Genomic DNA, 21,456 nt, shown 5'->3' with positions numbered 1-21,456 from the left:
AGTCTTAGGAATTGGAGACCTCTAGATCTTTCTTCGAACTCTTAAGGGCCCTCCTACAGATCTTGATCCCAGGTTTCAGGATCCCACTACTCACCAATCAATGCCTGACACTCTCCAAGGATGAAACCTGAATTTTCACTGTAGATCAGTATAGATTTGGTTTTCTATAACATGATCTTTGTGGCTGCTGGAGAGAAGATGCTCTCTCAGGGCATTCTTTATCTGAGTAAAGGAACGTAGACCCAGAAACAGAAATGTGATGTGTATTCACTTATAAGTGGGTATTAGCTGTTAGTTAGATGATAATCAAGCTACAATTCACAGACCCAGAGAAGTTATGTAAGGAGGAGGACTCTGGGGGTCAGGGTTGTGGCATATGGATGTTCTTGGGAAGGGGAAATAGAGTAGATTTTCTGGGTGGACTCAGGGTTTGTGGGGACTGGAGAGGGAGTGATCAGGTGGGGTGGATGGAGACGGAGAGTGTGGGATGAGGCAGCTGAAACTGGGGGGTATGTGGGTTGCAGTGTGGAAACCTAATACAGTAGAAACTTCCTGGACTCTGTGAGGGCAATCCTAGTGAGGACTCCTAGTAATGATGGTTAGGAAGTCTGGACTGGTCATCTTTTGTAGCCAGACAAGGCTTCCTGTGGTAGGACTGGGTTGCATTCAGTTGAATTGCTGACTGAGGAAATCCAGTTTCGGATGTCTAAACAACTCAGTTTGATCCTAGGACAGAGGGCCACTCTCTGAAAACTGACAGTAGTGCCCCATTGCAGAGAACAACATCCACACAACTTGTTGAATGTAGAGAGGAGTAATTTTAAGACTTTCTTTAGGTAAACTAGAATGCAGATGTGTCTAGTGGGCTTCACTTAATGGCTAAGAATTTTTCACAGAAAATGGGATAAATAGAAAGTTTAAGTTTATTCTCCCTTATTTGAGATTATAAGACCTATGCTAGGTTCTAGAGGTTGGTACATGTATGATATCCTAAGAGCATACATCTCACCCCTTTCTATAAGAGCTGCATTCATTAGACTACTGCCCAATAACCTTCATCATCTTGTCTCTGTTTCCAATAATACCATTATTCTTTAGCCCCAGTTGTCCAGTTATCTCAGCACTCATAGCCCTTTGTGTTATGACCTTTCAACTAGTCCAGTCAAGAGTTTGAATTTCTTTACACTTGAATCTTCACTGGCTTTAGCCAACAAATGGAAGTGACAAAGTGCTAGATTTGAGACCTATCTCAGAAGCACCCCTTCTCTCTTATATTTCCCCCCTCTCTTCCTGTCCCTCCTCCTTAACCATTACTCAAATCTTGTTCAAGTTGTCGCAACTTCTGTGAGTTCACACATGCAGCTGTCTGTGATGTTGAAAGGATTCTGTTTCCTTTCAGTCATCTACCATCTACCATTCTTTCAGGCCTTTCTTTTTTGATGATTGGTGAGATAGCTGTGAACCCCAATAGCTGCAATAATGACGGGCACAACACAACATGTGTACTGGTGTAATAGTGGTATGAGCATCATAGGAGTAACTAAAAATATTCTGGTTAGATTTCCTCATACACAGAATGTAACTCTACCTGGCACCATTTTTGGGTCAAGAACCCATGGCTAGGCAGGTCACAGGCCCCACAGAGAGCATACTACCACTGTGCTGTTAAATAGATGTTTAATAGGCATTAAATTGACTCCTTATCACTTATTAGTATACCCAGAGATGAAATTGTCTCTCAACCCTCATCAGAGAAGCTTAAATTTGCATAGAGGAAGATTTAACACAGAGACACACAGCTGGCCAAAATGCAAGGAATAAGAGACTGAAATGTTCGGCCCTAAATGGAATATGAATATTGCACCCTTCCTTATATATATTTAATATCTAGCTTTTCTCAAAAACACTTTTAAGTTTTACTTAGGTGTACTTTAGTTTTGTGAGGACTCCTTTTTGTGGGTGATGGATTTCTTAGTTCATAATTGCCTGTTGCTTTTTTTGTCTTGTACTTTTTAATAAGTATTTTGATGAGAAAATAAAGGAAAATTAACCAGCTGACATCCTAATCTAACTCTTCCATTATGAGCATATCTTAATATTCTAAAAATATTGGGTTTTCAATAAGCTTCTCTCTACAAACGTGTATTTTCATAGATCTTTCTAGCTTCCCCAGTTAGTGTAATTGTTTCTATCACACTGACAACACACCCTTGACAATATGATAGTAATTACACCACATTTTTCTTAAATGTAATATTAGCATAAATATTTAACAAGTTTAGATTGTCTATCATAAGACATTAAATAATAAATTATTTTGTTAATAAATAAAATAAATATATACACAAGAAGTAAGACAGCCAGTAATATAGAGAGGAAATATTGAAAGCGGTAAATAAAGGTCTCTCAGATCACAGCAAATATAATTGCTTATATTGACAATTCAGGAAATCTCTGCATAAGATTCCTAAGACTAAAAAACAGTATTATGTCAAATCCCAAGAAAAAATACAGACATCCATTTATTTTTATCCATGCCTGCACTGAATAAAATTATCAATCCTATTTTTGTTTTAAAATAAGATTTATTTATTTTTATTATTTGTCTATGAGTATTTGCCTGTATCTGACTACATTAACAATACCAGTGTCTTGCACCCTCAAAGGGCAGAAGAGGGCATTGTTCCCCCTGGAATGTCATATGAAGGCCAGGGAAAGAACAGCTAAAGATGATGACCTAGAGCTTTAGAAATGTCCTGTCCTGCATCACCTTTTCCTTTTCATAGAAAACAAAGATACTGACTCTGGCTATTTGTTCTACCTGTTAAGCTGTGATGCTATCCCTGTACTCGCAGATAAGTGTAGCTCTCACCAGTTATCAAACGAGCTTCTTTTCCAGAGTTCATTACTAAAGTCACACCTAGTCAAAATGCACAGCAGATCTGGACTGTGGGCTGCTCAGCCTCAGTTGTATTGTATCTACAACACAAGCCCTACATGTGAGGCTCAGGGAACACCAGGGAAGAAAATGTAGAAAGATTGTAGGAACAGGGAAACCAGGAAATCAATCGGCTGCAAGATAGTGTTTTCTAAAGATGGCCAGGAAGCCACACACATGACGTTTAACAATGTGGCTGCTTAAATAAGACCTGAAGAATGACAGGACCAGGTGACAAGCTAACATAGGTGGGGATATTGTGCAGGAAACCAACACTAGATGAAGATGAAGAGCTACAGGCAATTAAAGGCTGCTGAAAGAATGAATCCTTTCCAGGGATGAACCCCTAAATGAGTATCCAGTCCCAGTAAAACACACACAAATAACACTAAACAGACTGAGTGCGTGTGATAAAGAAATTTCAAGGAAATAGGAGGTATGAATGAGAGAGGTTGGAGGGAAAGGAGGTGGATGATATAATTATATTTTAATTAATTAAAAATTCTAAAATTACAAAAGGTGTGAAACTGGTGCCCTTTTCCTTTGGTAGAAAAAGAAATAGAAAAGAAGAAAGTGCCTAGAGGAAAATAAAGCATACCTCAGGATTGTTGCACCAACACACTGAGAGATGCTGACTTATCAAGCTATCCTCATGACATAACAGGAAGAAAATCTCTTTGAGCCAAATAGATGCAGCAACACTGAAAATCAGACTGTCCAACTTAGCAATTAATTGAGGTGAATAGGCATTCTTTGTGGCAGTTTGTTGGAATTGTGTGTCTTCAGAAATCTTTTTTTTATATTTTTTTATTACGTATTTTCCTCAATTACATTTCCAATGCTATCCCAAAAGTCCCCCATACCCTCCTCCCCACTTCCCTACCCACCCATTCCCATTTTTTGGCCCTGACATTCCCCTGTACTGGGGCATATCAAGTTTGCGTGTCCAATGGGCCTCTCTTTCCAGTGATGGCCGACTAGGCCATCTTTTGATACATATGCAGCTAGAGNCAAGAGTTCCGGGGTACTGGTTAGTTCATAATGTTGTTCCACCTTCAGGGTTGCAGATCCCTTTAGCTCCTTGGGTACTTTCTCTAGCTCCTCCATTGGGGGCCCTGTGATCCATCCAATAGCTGACTGTGAGCATCTACTTCTGTGTTTGCTAGGCCCCGGCCTAGTTTCACAAGAGACAGCTATATCAGGGTCCTTTTAGCAAACGCTTGCTAGTGTATGCAATGGTGTCATCATTTGGAGGCTAATTATGGGATGGATCCCTGGATATGGCAGTCTCTAGATGGCCCATCCTTTTGTCTCAGCTCCAAACTTTGTCTCTGCAGAAATCTTTAATATTAGTTTATACAAGAGACTTTTGTTGATTTCCTTTTTTTTCTTTCAAATTTCTGGTTGGTATTATCATTTGGTTGACTCTGGTGTTTATTGTTACACCTCAGCCAAGTCCATTCTTGGAGGTTTTCTTCATACCAAAGCTCATATGTCAAATCTGGTGAAATGTGTGCTCAGGGTTCTGTGTGGCTTTTTAGATATGGTTTGAAAAACAGTCAGCGTTGAACTCATCTGGTGGGAAGATCAGATTCCTGCCAGACAAAGGGAAATGTCTATTGAGAAATCACTGGGCACCTGAAGTGATGAGCCCAGGCTGGAAGGGAGGTGCTCCCAGGTGAGGGAGGAGGATGGGAATTGAGGCTTCACTTGGTTTCCCTTGGTTTCCTCTTCTGTAAAGTTATGCTGCAAGAGTGACAAGAGGTGGGTCAACAAGAAGAACATCAGAAAGAAGCCATCATTCTTATTGTTATAAATGGAGATATATCCAATCAGCTCTTCAAGAAAAGGCTCTGGAGTTGGAGGTATTACCAGGGTAACTAAGAGGAAGTACCGGGCATTACTCAGTATAGTAAGAATACTAGGGTGTTCCCTGGGTGGGGGGGGGGGAAAGTACACCTCTAAGATGTGAAAAACAGTTTGCCTGGGGAGTGCTGCGCGGGAAAATAGGTAGAAATAAAAAGGCATTGTAAAGCCCAGAATTGCGGATTATGGAGGTCATGTGCTCAGAACCTTCGCACTTTGTGAACGTAGCAAGCCCAAATTAGACCAAATCAGTGGCCAGCATTTCACTTTCTTTTGCAGTTTGGTTGGCTGGTCAAATAAAGATTTGCATTTTCCTACTTCCATTTTACTATTTTGACAATGTGTACTGCTTAATACGAAACCTGTTTGGAAAGCTAAGCTTATCAATTATGATTTACATTTTTACATAAATTACAATTATGATTTACAAGCATGGTATTTGTGATCATAACGTTGTTTGGGGGGGAACTTGCTGTGAAAATACTGGAGGATGTTGTGAAATGTATCTGTATCTGTGAAACGGACAAGGAAGGAAATTGAGGTGAGAACACCTGACACAGTGTAGCTACCTAGAAGGTACTCATCCTTTCTGAACACAACATTTGCATGTACACAAAGGAACTGATGAACCGTGGCTGGTCCGGATAATCCTCGCGGACGCGTGCTAAGTGTTGGAAGGATGGGGCCTGTAGTAACAAGAATATATATATATATATATATATATATATATATATATATATATATTTACTAAGGGGGTGAGGAGGAGGAGAGTGCGGGTGCGTGAGGCTGCAGGGCGGAGCACAGCTACAGAGAGCAAGCCTGGCTCCTGGTTGGTTCTCAAGTCTGGTTCCCACAGAGGAGCAGGCAGGAAGGGAGGGGATGCGGGAGGAAGGATAAAGCAATAAAGTGTGCTGCGTTGCCACGCTCTGGGAGTCCTTGTTTGAGCCGCAACACCACGCGCCTCTGACCCAGAGGACCCCCTCCTGGCTCGCACAGGTTCACCAGCCGAGAGCTGCTCCAGCCGTGACGGTGGCTCTGACAATAGTTGGCTCAGGATACGAAGCAGCCAGAGCAAGGCAAAAGACGCTGATCGCCCAGGACTAGCAAACCAGGTCCTCAATGCCTGGCACCTATGCAAGCCACGTGCGACCCCCGGTTCTAACCTGCGTACGGACCGGAGCATGATCTGTGCCCAGTTGGAGGCTGCCAAGGTAAGCAGACGCCACGCTCAGACCATCAGCCTCTCCTTCCCTGCCCTCTCCCCACCCCCTTTCTGGGGCGGCTTCCTCACCCTTGCGAAGCCCCTGCAGCGCACTGCCTCCCGAGAGCCGGGATCCACCCTTTTACCCACCCTCTCTTCTCCCGCGAGGTTCAATTGTTGGCTTGGGGCGGGTCGCCGCCCAAGCCGGGCTGGCATCCCAAGGCTTGGGTACAGCCCGCAGATAGGGACCCGAAGAGAAACAAAGAAGCCCCCAAACGGGTTCGCAGCGCCTCCTCCGCCCCTGGGCGCCCTCCCAGTGGCTAAGAGATGGCAGAGGAGGGGGCGGAGAGACCTACGTAATCCCCCTTCCCAGCCCACACCCACTCCTTGTGAACCAAGGCTTTTAGACAATTGTATCCCATGGTTTCTGCTTGAACTCTCTGTGCTCACTCAAAGGCTCCTGCAGCCGGCCGCCAGGTGCAGTCTACTGGGTGGTGACTGGATGGGAAGATGCTCGGTGTGGGTGTTCCCCAGGCGACTCCCTATCTCTGGCCGGTTGTGCCTCTCATCTGGGCCTGCCACCTGAGTTTCAGCGGGAGCAGCTGGTCCTTTTGCCTACCCTACTGTTACCTGCACATAGGAAGAGAAAGGGGCGGAGGTTGGGGGCAGGCAAGGGGGCGCTGGGAAAGCCGCATCCGGTCCATTTTTTGGCCGGAGATTCGACACATTCTCCCTACTTTACCAGGCCATGACAATGCAGCAAAATCCTAGAGCTCAAAGTGGCCCTCCATCCTCCACTCCAGGGCTTTCTGACAGCCTTGCAGCCTCAATTTCCCAGGCACTGGACTAATTTTGGGAGTGTGGCTGTGTGGTCTGTTCATCTTGCGCACAGAGGCTGGACAGGGTAACTTCTTCCTTGCCAAATTCAGAACATGGGGGTAGGGAGGGGGTGTGGGGAGCTGGCAGAAAAACAGGCTGCAGAGATGCCCCAGCTTGCTGTGGTTCCGTCTACAGCTAGCCTCAGTCTGCATTGAGCTAACAGAAGATAGCATGCCGGGATATTCCTAGCTACTGAAGACATTTTTTTTTTTTTTTTTGACGTTGCTGTAGTTTTTTAGGCTTACTTCTGGGATCTGCAGCAGTGGGAGTCTCCCTTGTTTTCCTTCTTTCTCTGAAAAGATAACTGTGCTGTATTCAGCAGAAGTGGAGACTGGAAGAACAATATAGTTCAAAGATAAGGGGTGGCTTCTCTTTTCCTGGAATTTAAAAGGCGGTTTAGAAGGGTAGGTGCCTACCTGAAAAGACCAGCTTTAAAAGACCCCAGCGGTGCTGTTCCAAAGCTTCTCAAAGCAGGTGGCCAGATCTGCAGTTTCTCAACAGTGGGACTCTCCGGCTGTGGCTATCACGGTAATTCACTCTAGCGTGGGGATTCATTTTGAAAATGTGTTTTCCACTAAGAAGGGATTACAATCCACATGCCTACTCCAATATGAATGTGTGTGTGTGTGTTTGTAAAGACGTAGCTTGTGGCAGTTTTCCCTGTTGTCTGATCCCTCAGCTTGCTACCTCCTCTGGAATGTGGCACTGGTGAAATGAAGAACTAATTTAAGTCCTAGACCAACAGGCAAATCGAGTCCAGAGGATTTCTTTTAAAAAATAGGTTCTGGTAGATCCACACTAGGATCTTGGTCTAGTGCAATTGGCTTCTTTGCAGATCTCTTTTTGTGGGGGGGGGGGGGACGGGACAGATTTTCACCAAGACAGTTGTCTAAATTTATTCAGATTGTGACATTATTGACATGGTTCAGGAGGCCACATCCTGAGTTGGAGCAGCGTATCATGCAGAGGGAATGCAGCTGCTGTTGTTCATAGATATGACAGCATCATCACCTCTTCCTCCTTCACACTTTGCCTTTTAAAGATGAGCCTAGTGAGGCTTGGCCTTCCAGCTCTAGATAGGACTATTAATGAACAAATACTTAATGGGCAAATGTAATCATTAGAAAAAACCTCTTAGTTTCAATCCCCAAGTGTAAAATGAGTTGGTCCAGTTAAGTCTACAGTTCCCTCTAGTTCTAGCTTTCTTTGCTAAGTGATTAAGGAGGCAAGAAAAGTTAGCCAGTTCAGGAAAGACAATTATACTCAAATAATGGAAGCAAACCACGGTTTTATTATGGACCTTATAATGTTTACTTCTTAAAATTTTTTTAGCTCCAGCTTCAGCACTTCTCCTATAAGTGAAATGAACTGATGATTTAAAACATATCAATTTTAGTCCACTAAAGAAAGAGGCTTCCCAGGGGAGGGGAGCCGCGGAGCAGTGGAGACCGTGGAGTGCATTGTGTAACAGGTTCTCTTACTTTCAGCTTTAATTGCTCACTGATAATTGAGAATTAACGTTTCCAGCTACTGAATTCTGTTTGCTTATTTCTAATGAAAGAGCACAGGTAGGAATTTTGTCCAGTGCAGTAATTAGCAATAGCATCAGGTTTACTGTCTCGTCAGTGTTTGGTATTGCTCATAATGCTCACATGCTCACGTTTGCTACTGTGATGGTAATGCCTGAGACAGTGGTGTTTCTAAACAGGCAAATAGAGTGTTTTGTTTACTTTGGTAATTGTTAAAAGTTAGACATGAAGAGGCATTTAACCATTGACTCTAGCTTAGCTACACAAAACACCACATTTGAGCACTAATTTCCTTAAATGTTATGATCAAAATAATATCTTGGAATAGCAATACGTGCTGGGCATAGTTTACTGTTTCCCTATAGCCATTTCACCCACACAGCTAGGTTAGTACTGATCATACTGCAGTTATCTGAGTTGTGAATGCTATATATCCTCCAGTTTAAATGTTGCTCTGAAAGCTCAGAACAAGGGCACTATCAAACTCACCTTTCATCCGCAGCGCCTAGCACTTTGCCTGGTGTGTGGTCTGTAGTGGAGAATGTCTGCTGAATGGAGTTCAGGTCCTGGGAATGTTCTGTAATTGTATAGGCAGGAGGAAGGTGGGCATCTTCTGCTTCATGAGTCAGTTGGAAGAATCAGATGGGGTTATGTAAGATGCTTAATGGAAATGGTGAGGAAGTACTCAGATGCAGGCCTTCCAGCTGATGCCTCTGAGGGAGACGTTCCTCCTCCCAAGAAAACAAACAAAACTGTGTAGAGAGGACATCAAAATGCGGTAGGGCCAGGAAACGTTCTTTTTTTTTTCTCTTTTCTTTGAATGATCTGTATTTGTCTTTCTAGTTTGACGGAATTTATCTGGCCACTGCTTTGTTCTGTCTTAGCTTCGAAGGAAAATTGTTTGGCCCAAGTACTCTGTCCTCTGACTTGAACTTAAACAGAAGACCAGAGCATTGCTGTCAGTTCTTCCTCAAGTCTAGATTCTACTGTCTAGTGCTTGCAAGGATGGCAGTCAGGTTTAGGAAATACTATGGGCTGACCCATATTTGTACAAATCACATTTAACAACCATACATTGTATTTCTGAAATGACCAAGCAGTTAGAGACCACCATTTCCTGAGCCAGCATCCTTTGATGGAATCTTCATGTATGAAGATTCTTACATAGACAGGTCTCACAGACATTGAGACTTCAGGAGAAATCACCCTGGGAAACTAGAAAAGCCCACTTCCTTGTACCCTTCCTGCTCAAAGCTCTGAGTGTTTTCAGTGACTCTTCTCTCAGTGACCTACTTTCTTCTTCTTCTTCTTCTTCTTCTTCTTCTTCTTCTTCTTCTTCTTCTTCTTCTTCTTCTTCTTCTTCTCCTTCTCCTTCTCCTTCTCCTCCTTCTCCTTCTCCTTCTCCTTCTCCTCCTCCTCCTTCTTCTTCTCCTCTTCCTCCTCCTCCTCCTTCTTTCTTCTTCTCCTGCTCCTCCTCCTCCTTCTCCTTTTACTTCTCTTCCTTCTCCTTCTTCTTCTCTCTCCTCCTCCTTCCCCCACTTTTTCACCCACTCAGAGGATTTATTTTCTTCTTCTTTAAAAGTAGGAGGTTTGCCCAGACAATGCTACAGGTCACTTAGAGAACACAATTCTGTACTTATTTTATTCCATTGTGCAATCTCTAGGGTGAAAATAATTAATTGATAATCAAATTAATATTTTAAATTTATGTGTATTGTATGATGTACCGGTGTAGAGTAACTTAAGGCCACTTAGGAGCACATGCAGTTTTCTTGTAATCTGGTTGAACCTTCTGTTAACCCTATTCTCTATAGATACTTACAATAATTCTTTCTTAACTTTATAACTAAATATATTCTGTTAAAGAAGGGATGTTCTTGATGTTTCTTGTTCCTGGAGTAGAGCAATAAAAGGTATAAAACTTCAGAGATATTTAGAATTTCAGGATTTGATAGTCAAGGCTTGGCTTTCATCACCATGGAGGGTGTTTTCTGAGAATTCCCTGATCAGAAGTGTTACTGAGGTTAACCCAACACTTTCCCTTTTCTCTTTCTCTAATTTTCATTTGCCCCCTGTACTTCTCGTCAACCTATTCTACTGAAACAAACAACTCCCCAATTTTGAAAATGCACATCAGAATAACACTAACACCCATCTCGTGGGCTAGATCCAAGAATAATATTCCCACTCATCCTGTGGGCTACACCAAGGGAGGCACCAGAATCCCATGCCTTCCCACCTGTCTTACCCATTTCTGATTTCCGAGGTTTACTTATACACATTACCTTTCCAAATTAGGAGACTGTGAAGTGGAGAGGCAGATGGAGTCTTGGAGGATGTTGTGTAAGTTAGGCTATGGTGAGGTGGAGAGACAGTTGGAGTCTTCAAGGATGTTGTAATATTTCTATGTTTTCACAGGCTTTCAACTTTACCTGAATCATAGTCGCTAGGTATTTGAGTCTTAAAAGCCTCCCTTAGGTATTTTGTGAGCTGGAACAGCACATTGATGATTTTATATATCCTATCCCATAATGCACACACATGGGGCTATTAGTGAGTGGCTATCGTGTCTTAAGGCATGGGCACTGGAGGAGAAAATGACAAGCGATCCGTGTAAGATGTTGATAATACCACAGTTTATTGATGACATGTTGTAAAGACCACTAGCTTCCTAGGTCACTGAATTTCTGTGGCAACAAGACATGAGCAATCTGAGCACTGTGTGGCCAGAAACCATACTTTTCTCTAATTATCAGCCTGAAGTTGAATGCACAAAGAACGGAAAAATAAAAATATTGTGTGCAGATGGGCCCTGCTGGTGTTATCTACTTTCATGTGATATTTTTGGATGAATACAGTGGATGAAATTTAAGCCTGCATCGAGGGGAGGGAGGGGTGAGCTAGAGGAGGATACCATCTGTACACATGATGATGAGCACTATCATGGGAACTTCACTTGGGGTCTCTTTGATGTAGTTAGTGGAACAGGTTTTTCATTTCACACTTTCTAGATATATTTGTATTGCACAGATGTCAGGGAAGTATCATGTGTGTGAAAGGAAAAAAAAAAGACCAAAATTTACTTCTATGATCAAGGATTATAATTCAATCACTTTGTCTTTAAATTAACACCTGTTCAAACTGCAGGAATGTTGTCTGCTTTTATTTTTGCGGGGGTAGGGGGGAGGTTAAGCAGAGAAGTTCAAGAAAACAGAAATCTTTATCCTATACATTATTAAAAGGCAGAGATTCGGATTAAGCAGGAAAAAAGATGGAGAGATGAAATAAAAGGCTATGCTTTGGGTGGATAAAACCTGTCAACAATTCATCATTTGTCGTCATCCAAGGCCTGCTGAAATGACTGCAGAGATGCCATTGAGGAGGGATGCTGTAGCTTAGTTGGTAGAGTGTTAGAGTGCTTGCCTAGGGCTCATGAGGCTCCATCTCATCCTTACACAAACCAGGAGTGGCCTCACAAAAGCCTGCAGTCTTAGTACTTGGAGGTGGGAGGCAGACACTGGAGGAAGGAAAGTCAGCCTTGGTTACATAGGGAGTTCCAGGCTATCCTGGGCTACATGAGGACCTGTCTCAAAATCACACGGGAAAACAAAACAAGAAAACACCCGAGAGTGTGATCAGTAGGTCACTGGCCGGTAAAGGACTTAAGTTTTTCTTTGCTATATCCACATTCCCCTTCACCCCTGTGAACAAGAAGTTCTGGAAAGGAGTTGTGTCTGATGTGGAGGTGTTGAAGTGTTTCAGGTGCAGCGCCTAATTCAAATTTATGATCAGAACTCAACCTCTGTGTTGTATCTGCCATTCTGTGACTAATAGATAAAGCCAAAACTACTATCCACTGACTAGCATATAAAAACCTTTTGGAATGTATTAATGGAACACAGCCCCATTTTTCATCAATCAGAGGGCTAAGAATTTTGTCAGATAGCTTCTGAGATCTATAGCTGAGATCTATAGCTGATCCTTCCTTCCAACTGTCTATAACCTGTCTCTCTTATATTTCCATAATGTATCTGAAAAATGTTTGATTTATAACTTTCTTTGTCCTGACACTATAAAAACTTCATGAAACTGTTTCCATGTTGGAAGAGGAATTGGGGCAGGGAGAGGGGCAACCCAAATCTGTGATCCGTGGCTATGGTCACTCACATTTGGCTCCAAACTAAACTCTAACTCCCCGTAAGGTGACAACTGTGTTTTTGCACAGACAGTTATTGTACCCAGTATGGAATTCTGAGGGAATAATGCACCTCTCACAACAGGAGTCACCCAGATAGAAGCAAGGTACTGTCAAGGACCCATTCAGTGCAAGCCACTTGGAGTGCTTTTCCCTGGTAAATTGTTGGTGAGTTCTATCCATGGCTTTTTCAAACTTCCCTTGGGTTGGCTGATGGTCCATTTGTTTATTCTGAGCTGGTTATTTAAAGACCCTGTTTGATAGATATCTTTCTGATTTGGGTTTGCTTTCAAAGTTTACAGTATATTGTTTTCTTGCTTTGAAAGCATTTTGGTCTAGACATTTGGTATTGTTTGTTTGCTTGTTTGTTTGATTGCTTGCTTTCAGATTTCCAAAGTCATTCTGGATTCTTACTGGCTTATTTTCAGCCATGCTCCATTTTAAACCTTTGAAGACATTTTGGTTTCTGGTTTGGTGTGTCTTGGTTTTCTTTGCTTTTGGAGTGATTTACTACATTTTTCCTTTGTCTCTTGATACTATTCTGATCCCTAGTTCTACCCCCTTTCGTGTGGCTTTTCCTGCTTATTTCACATGTATCTTAGGAAACTGATGGAGTGCTGACCATAAAGAAACAAATGATATGAGGCATTGTTCCCTGTAACCCAACAGAGTTGTCTGTGTCATGGCCTCATAGGGAAATCCAAAAATGCCTTTTCTCTGGGTCATAGGGAACTTTAGTACTTATCTGGAAACACATAAGGCTTGATTACCCAGTGACCTTGAGCACATTCATGTTTTTATAAAGGATAACCCCAAGGGCCAGTGGAAGAGGGTGGAGGGTTCTGATCCAAATTCACAAATTCAATTCTGATCCAGAACAGAAATTCCTAGCTAACATTGAGGGGCGTGCAAGTTTTCTTTTCAGGAGGAAGGGGGGAAATGGGGTGGTGGGTCAGAGGACGTTAAGGCTTCCAGAATGAGGAAGTGTTTAGAGATAAACTACCATCTGATACCCCAGGCAGCTTTCTGCATGTGACGATTACAAACTTTCAACCCACAAGTGTTTGGGGAAAATGGAGAGATAATAGATAATTTGGCTTTCCTGACTATCACCTGTGCCTTCTGTAATGATGATAGCATGGATTTGGGGGTGGGAGTGTGTCAGCTGCTTTCCCTGTAATGTTCTGAAGAATAGGTAGGTGGACCTCTGGCCTCTGTATTTGTTACAGTCAAAACAGATACATTTAAACTCTGCATGTTTTAACTTTATGGGAGAATTTTTAAAAAGTAGAAGCTGGAAAGATGGTTTCTGGGTTAAGAGCATTGGTGGCTCTTCCACAGGACCTGGCTTGAGTCCTAGCACCCACATAGTGGCTCAAAATCATCTGGAAATCTAGATGCCTATTCTGGACTCCATGGGCACTGCATTCATGTGGTACATATACAAAACACCCATACACACAAAATAATAAAACAATTTAAATAAACTGTCTACTTTTTAAAACTAGGTACACCTAGATTATAATTGTGTCATGTGTGTCTGTGATAACTGTTTTAATGTGTTGTTTGGGTCAAGAGAAATTTTTAAAAGCTGTGACCATATCAGTTTTTTATAATTTATTTTTATGGTATACTCAAAACATTATTTATGGCATGCCTAATCAAAACGCATGTGTGTATATATAAAATGTGAGTATTTTAGTAATTCTTGAAGAATATATACCATTTTATAAACTTGGTACTCTGAATATCTTAAAACTTTATAAAATCATATCTTTGGCTCTATCAACTATTTCAAAAAACTGAAAAGTACTTACTGTTAATATAAAACAATAATCATTAGAGCCAGAAGATACATATTTCATTAAGCTATAAAATTTAAAGTGATATACATAGATTTGATAAGGTTTTCCTTCCAAAAGAGATTCTGAATTAATACGCTAATTAAAAATTTATTCCACACTTGAATAATAGTCATGGGTAACATAAAATCATATTTTTTCTTTTCCAAAAAATCTTTTTCTGCTTATTCTGTTTTTTTTTAATTTGGTTATTTTACTTATTTACATTTCAAATGTTATCCCCCTTCTGTGGTTTCCCCTCTGCAAAGGCCCTATCCCATCCCTATCCCCCTGTCTCTATGAGGGTGCTCCACCACCCCCAACACTCCTACCTCACTGCCCTAGCATTCCCCTGTGCGAGGCATCCAGCCTTCACAGGACTAAGGACCTCTCCTCCCATTGATCTCAGATAAGGCCATCCTCTGCTACATATGCAGCTGGAGCCATGTGTCCCTCCATGTGTATTCTTTGGTTGGGGGTTTAGTTTCTGGGAGCTGTGGCAGGGGGGTCTGGTTGGTTGGTTTTGTTGAAAACCCTTTGAATTCCTTCAGTTCTTCCCCTAACTCCTCTATCAGGGTCCCATGCTCACTCCAATTTTGGCTGCAAACATCTGCATCAGGCTCTGGCACAGCCTCTCAGGAGACAGCTATATCAGGCTCCTGTCAGCAAGGACTTCTTGGCATCCCTAATAGTGTCTGGGTTTGATGGCTGCATATGGGATGGGCCATCTCCAGATGGCCTTTCCTTCAGTCTCTGCTCCATTCTTTGTCCCTGTATTTTCTTTAGAGAGGATCAATTCTAGGTGAAAATTTTGAAGATGGGTGGGTGGCCCCATCCGGTCTATGCCTAACCTCTGGATATGGTCTCTGCAGCTTCTGTCTCCTCTTTGTTGGGTATTTCAGCTAATATCATCCTCATCAGGTCCTGGGAGCTTCTTGCTTTCCTGGCATCTGAGACTTTCTGGTTGCTACCCCCCAGTTCACCATCCTCTTAAAAATTTAAATGGAGGGGCTAGAGAGATGGCTCAGTGGTTAAGAGCACTGACTGCTCTTCCAAAGGTCCTGAGTTCAAATTCCAGCAACCACATGGTGGCTCATAACCATCCGTAATAATATCTGATGCCCTCTTCTGGTGTGTCTAAAGACAGCTGCAATGTACTTACATATAATAATAAATCTTTTAAAAAATTAACTGTAAAGGTTTTATTAAAGCCAGAGTATGCATAAAACAATAGATTTGTGTGTTTACTAAAGATCATTGTATTACATTACCTTTACACAATGAGGATTATTAAAGATAAAAATAATCCCACAAATAATAATGTGGAAAAAATCTTGTATTTTTAAAACATGTATGTATGATTGATTAAATATGTATGCACTGTCTAAATGTGTTTGCTTTATATAATTAACTAAGTACTATATTGTCTTGTACGTAAGTGTTCATATAAACTAAAGTTATTCAGTTGGCCAGGTTTCTCTTGCTTCACTGTAAAACTAAAAATTCAAAGGAACATGCTCCAACTCCAACTGCTACAATAGATAAAGGGCGATTGCCTGCCCAGGAAACCAATTATGGGAATCCAGTTCTGACCTTTGTCTCAATTGTGCTTCCATAAGATGATTTATATTACCTGAGAATATAAGTTAATTTAAAAAGATGTTACTTCTGCTCCACAGTGCATTTTTTCTCTATTGATAATTGACCTCCTTTGAGACACTAAACTCTTTGTTCCAGAGACCAAGAGGTTGGCTTATCTCTGTGCTTTTAGGTGTGTTTTGTATGTGTGTGTGCAAATATGTATATACATATACATATATATGTATGTATAATTTTACATTATAAGAATTTTAAGGATACATTTGACTACTATTGCCTCTTTGAAAACAAACAAATGAACAAACTTTTCAAGGTTCATTTCTCAGCCAAATCTGGGTAAGATACATCTCTAAACACCCCCTCCCCTGCTTCCCGTGATCATTTTTTTGAAACTTACTTCAAGGTTAACAAGGCCATTTTAAAATTTATAGATACTCCTAAAATCTTATATCATAGTAATATAGTTTGGGCAATTTTCCATTTCTGTATTTTAGCTTAAAATTTAAAAAGCCGTTTAGATACAATGCTTGTTCAATGATTTACATACATATTACAAAGTTAAGCAGATGGCTCAAAGGAATAAAGTAAAAATAATGTCAAACTGCTTTGGGTACATCATTTTCAAAAGTCTAGTTTTTAAACTGACAAAAAATTTACTTTAAATCTTCCAAAAGACGATATGGGGTACCTATATTTTAAATCCAGTTTCTTATAACCAAAGAAACAAACTTTTCCTATTAAAAACATATATACTATATTATATTTAAATTAAAATATATACATGAATAAGCATATATAAGCTGGATCTAACCATTTTCATTACTATGAAGACAACAAATCGAGAACTGTAAATGGTTCTATAGCGCACTCTTATGTTTGACAAGCTAGCATGGACTCCATTCACCCTTCCTAGAGGCACCCAAAGAGCTGGTGGAATCTCCTTATCCAAACTATACAAAACACGTCAGCCCCCATTGACGACATTCATAATGTCTGGTATGTTAAATACTGTTTCTTCTTTAAATTAGTGTCTAAGGTGTCCTTTTGTACCATTAAATGGGTCTTCTATAGTTAATGTTTGTAAATTTCTAATTAAAGGAAATAGAGTAGTACAATGACTCCTTCTGAGCTCAATTTCTATTTCTGATCATTAAAATGAAAGCTATGATTTGGTTATGCCTAAAAGGATATAAAATTCTGATTTTAACAAGTTTGATTTCTTGTTTCTATCACTACTATTACTATTTTGGTCCATTAAAACAATAATCTTGTTTTTAAAAGAAGGTTTTAAAGAATTCTATATTGTTACCTAATTTGTTCTATAATGTGGCTTTCTATTACACATTTTCTGTTATAAAATAAATCTTGTATAATAAAAATATAATAAAACAAATTAAGTCAGTATCCATGGAGAAGAGCTGTAATAATTTAAATATTGAAAATAAATATCTCCTAAATTTTTGGCTACCCACTCTACATGAGCTTATAACTATGAGGTCCAAATTGACAAAAGAAAAAGCTAAATTGAAAAGACAGAGCAGAGTGGGGGAAGGATTTAGGGAACTTTCAGGATAGCATTTGAAATGTATATAAAGAAAATATCTAATAAAAATATTATAAAATATAAAAGAAAAGAGTAGATTTATTTAAATATTCTAAATATAAATAAGGTAGTTCATATACTACAAACACCTGTAAATTCAAGGGTAATGTATAGTTAAACTAGTTTTTTTATTAAAAAGTGTGTAAATTTTGGCTGTTTAAAAAAATGCCTATTTCCTTTACATGTTTCCTTCAGCCTAAACAGTGCTCATGATTATCTTAAGTATAATAGTCCTATTATAAATCACATGTAAGTATTATATCAGATAGAGCAGATAAGAAAAACAACAGACAGACCTGTATCACTGTGATAGTAGTGTTGATATAATCCAGGAGGTTTCTCCTTAATGGTTTTCCCAGCTATTTCTTCCTCCTAAAAGATATTGTCTTCCCTAATTCCCAGCTTACCTACATCAGATTCTGGGAATGAGCCTTCCTAGCTATATGGGACATTACGTTATACAGTTTTAAAACAACGTGTGCCCCTGCAAATCACAGAATGTGATTGGCTCTGGAAATGAGAATGAGAGCTACTGAAGAAACAAAGCTGTCTCTACAAACGCTGTTTTAAGCTGTGCTGCAGAGGCTGCCTAACTAAAGAGAGGCTGGAGTGTTCTAGGCCCAGAATTCATTTATGTAGAGCTTTCTTTCCACATAGTCTTTGCTCATCTTTGTGTTGAAGGAAAAATATGAGAAAAACAGTGAATTTTACTTGGGGCAGGGTTTGGTACAGGAAGAGATGGAGGGAGAGGGATGCCTGAAAATCCACAAGGTATTATATTAGTGCTTGTTTACCTGAAATATTACATTAGTGTATATATATATATATATATATATATATATATATATGCAGTGTAGAAAATTTTATCACATTTGTGTTGACAGTGCTCTCCCCAATAGCCATAGATCATCTATTGTGTAGTGAGACTTTTTTTCCTGGGAGATTCGAGACAGGTATCTACTGAGATCAGAAAGGGAGCCTACAACAGACCTAAGTAGAGATTCCAACTTGGTAAGCCAATGCGTTTTATTGGGATTACTTAAAAAAAATAGAGCAGCTGTATCATCAAATCCCACCACCACACTAGTTCATAAAAGCTAGAAAACTCAGGGCAAACTGCACAGCCTGGAGGCAGCTGAACAGGCTAGCAAACGTCCTTTCCAGTGGGCTTCGCTAGGCTTTGTTTCTCCCAAGCAGCTTTTCTGGTCTCTGCTTCTTTCCAGCTGTAAAGTGAGAATCAATTGGCATCAAGATCATCTGGTTCCAATTTCAGCAGGTCAGTGCAGTGCTCTTTAGCAGCAATGGTAAAGGAAGAAGTGTGGGAGAGGCTGGGACATGGGAAAGAATATAAAAAATGTATTGAATTTTCAAAAAGTAAATATAAACATCAAAAAATAACAAGAGAAACAGCATGCTAGAACAATTTGTTTTGAGGAAATTCATACAATTTATTTTAATCATATTTTCCCCTCCCCCAATTACACCCAGAATCTCACCACATCCTTACCCATACAATTTGATGTTCTCTTTCTTTTTAAAAAATACTAAAAATAAACCCAAGAAACAAACAAAAAAAAGGGGGGTGTCAAAATAAACCAAAAGCCAATAAAACAAAACAAAACAAAAAAATCAAATTGAAACAAAGTCCCCCTAAAATACCACTGAGTTTCTTCTGTGTTATCAGCTACTCCTGGATACCACTGAGTTTCTTTTGTGTTATCAGCTACTCCTGGATACCACTGAGTTTCTTCTGTGTTATCAGCTACTCCTGGATACCACTGAGTTTCTTNTGTGTTATCAGCTACTCCTGGAAGGCAGAATACCCTGAGGTGTGCTTGGTATGTCAAGGGAGGCTTCATTAAAGAAAACTGATTTTCCCTTTGTCAGTGTGTATCAATTACAGTTAGCTTCTTGGTAAGTGGTGGGAAACTATATCTGCTTCTCCACCTCAGTGCTGGGATCTCATCTGGCTTGAGCCAGTGCAGGCCTTGTATATGCTATAAAAATATAGTTAGTTCATATTTTCACCAGGCCTGTTTTGTCTGGAATACACTGCTTCTTTGAAGTCAGGCATTAGTTAAATAGTTCTTCCATTTCCTCTACCACATTGATCCCAGAATCATGAGGGGTTTGATGAAAATATCTCATTTAAGAACTGAGTATTCCAAAGTCTCCCACTTGCTGCAGTGTCCAGCTGCTGTATTAACCCTGATATAGTCAAGAAGATGCTTCTCTGATATGTGCTGAGGGAGTCCCCGATCGATGGGTAAAGCAGCATAGCATGAAGAATAATTGTACTACTAAAAAGTTTCTTTAGCAGAATAATAGTAATAGGTTTTTCCCTAGGCCCATGACCTATGTGGTTTCAGGTTCTAGGATATTTTAGCAGTGTCACTTATGGGTATTATCTTATGGAGTGGGCCTTAATGTAATCAGAAAGTTGGCTACTCCCATAACAAGTGTGCCACTATTGATCCAGTGTAAATCTTCTAGATAGACACCAGCTGAACCAACCCATGTTCAATGATGTAAGCAAGTATTATTTACAGTGGTAGGGCAGTATCTCTTAAAGGAACTTTGAAATATTTTCCATATTTTCTATAATAATGTAAAATGTATCTTTGTTAAAAAGCATAATGTTAGATCCTGGTATAATATCTTTGGGGAAAATAGTGAAATTAACCTTTTATTTTCATCTTTTTCCCGGGAGAAGAAAGATATTGCTATTTATGTATCTATATATGCTTATATATATAATTACATATGCTTATACTTTATTGATGCATGTAGTAAATGCTATGGATGTTTTAAGCTTCTAAAGATAAATTTGACCAAGGGATTCCTGGGTCACAAATCTAATTAAGAATTATTATATGTATATATATGTGCATCTTTAGCTAAACAATACACACATATACAAAGACCAGAGAAAAGGTTTGTGTCTACAAACTTTAAATAATGATTATTTAACAGGTAGAGGATATTTTTCTTTTTCCATAAATAGTATTTTGACCACCATTGTTATTTTATGGCACAAATTTCCCTAAGATTGCATATTTATTAGCCTTTCTTTGCTAATCATGGGTTAGCCTAAAGACAGCCTAAACATTTTTTCAATGATTTTTGAATATTATGTTGAGTTATTTAGGCATTTGTTGCAGCTATCCTCCTTATCTGGCTGTGAATTCCCATTTCCATCACAGGAAAACACTTTCCTAACACGTTTAGTGTGTCAATTCTGTACCTTTATTATACTTATCGGGGATTTTATGGTATAATCTGTTCCTTTCTTCCTCTACCTCCGCCCATTAAAATACTGCATGAATTTAGGAATATTTACATCTTAAAATCTTGTGTCCTAGTCTTCCTTTTAAGTAGATATAGTTATACGACATACTGAAATCATAGATATATTTGGGAATCAGTAGGCGGTGCCTCTGAGGAAGATCTGTAAGGAACCTGATTCATCTGGCAAGCTGCAGAACTTCTTGACTTTTCCACCATATTAGATATGAAATCTTATTGTGGTGACTAGACTGCTAAGAGCCATTTTGTAATCTGAGGAAGAGAGCCAAACACGGAAGAGGATGGATTCTGATGGCATCGTCACATGCTGCCCTATCAGCTCACACTGTCTTAAAGGAGAAAGAAAAATAATGGCCTCTCTTGTATAAGTAAACACTAGGATTTTGCTTGGTCCCACAGAAAGCTGCTCAGATAAAGGGCAAAGGGAAAGCACTTGTCAGCAGCCATTGCCTTTGTTTGCATCACTTTTTCTTTGTGTTCTCAGGTTTTTTTTTTTTTT

At 40.0% G+C, this 21,456-nt stretch overlaps 1 protein-coding gene across 8 annotated transcripts in view; it reads left to right on the top strand.

Moving 5' to 3' along the window:
• Positions 1–5,612: 5,612 nt before the first annotated feature.
• The window catches only part of Hecw1 (HECT, C2 and WW domain containing E3 ubiquitin protein ligase 1), a 275,440-nt gene continuing 259,596 nt past the window's right edge, over positions 5,613–21,456 (top strand). For 4 of the 8 annotated variants that reach the window (XM_029468504.1, XM_029468501.1, XM_029468503.1 and 1 more), the window contains exon 1: positions 5,691–6,015. In XM_029468504.1, coding sequence (XP_029324364.1) covers positions 5,986–6,015 — 30 coding nt within the window. In that variant the 5' untranslated portion in view covers positions 5,691–5,985. Of the gene's footprint in view, positions 6,016–6,978; positions 7,413–9,119; positions 9,192–21,456 lie in introns of those variants that run through there. The other 4 variants (XM_029468502.1, XM_029468499.1, XM_021180044.1 and 1 more) reach the window with 3 other exon arrangements.

The sequence above is a fragment of the Mus caroli genome, chromosome 13 (genome assembly GCF_900094665.2).
Source record: "Mus caroli chromosome 13, CAROLI_EIJ_v1.1, whole genome shotgun sequence".
NCBI classification, from domain to species: domain Eukaryota; kingdom Metazoa; phylum Chordata; class Mammalia; order Rodentia; family Muridae; genus Mus; species Mus caroli.
The sequence above is the reverse complement of the archived record's forward strand: the minus strand, read 5'-3'. Positions and strand labels throughout refer to the sequence as shown.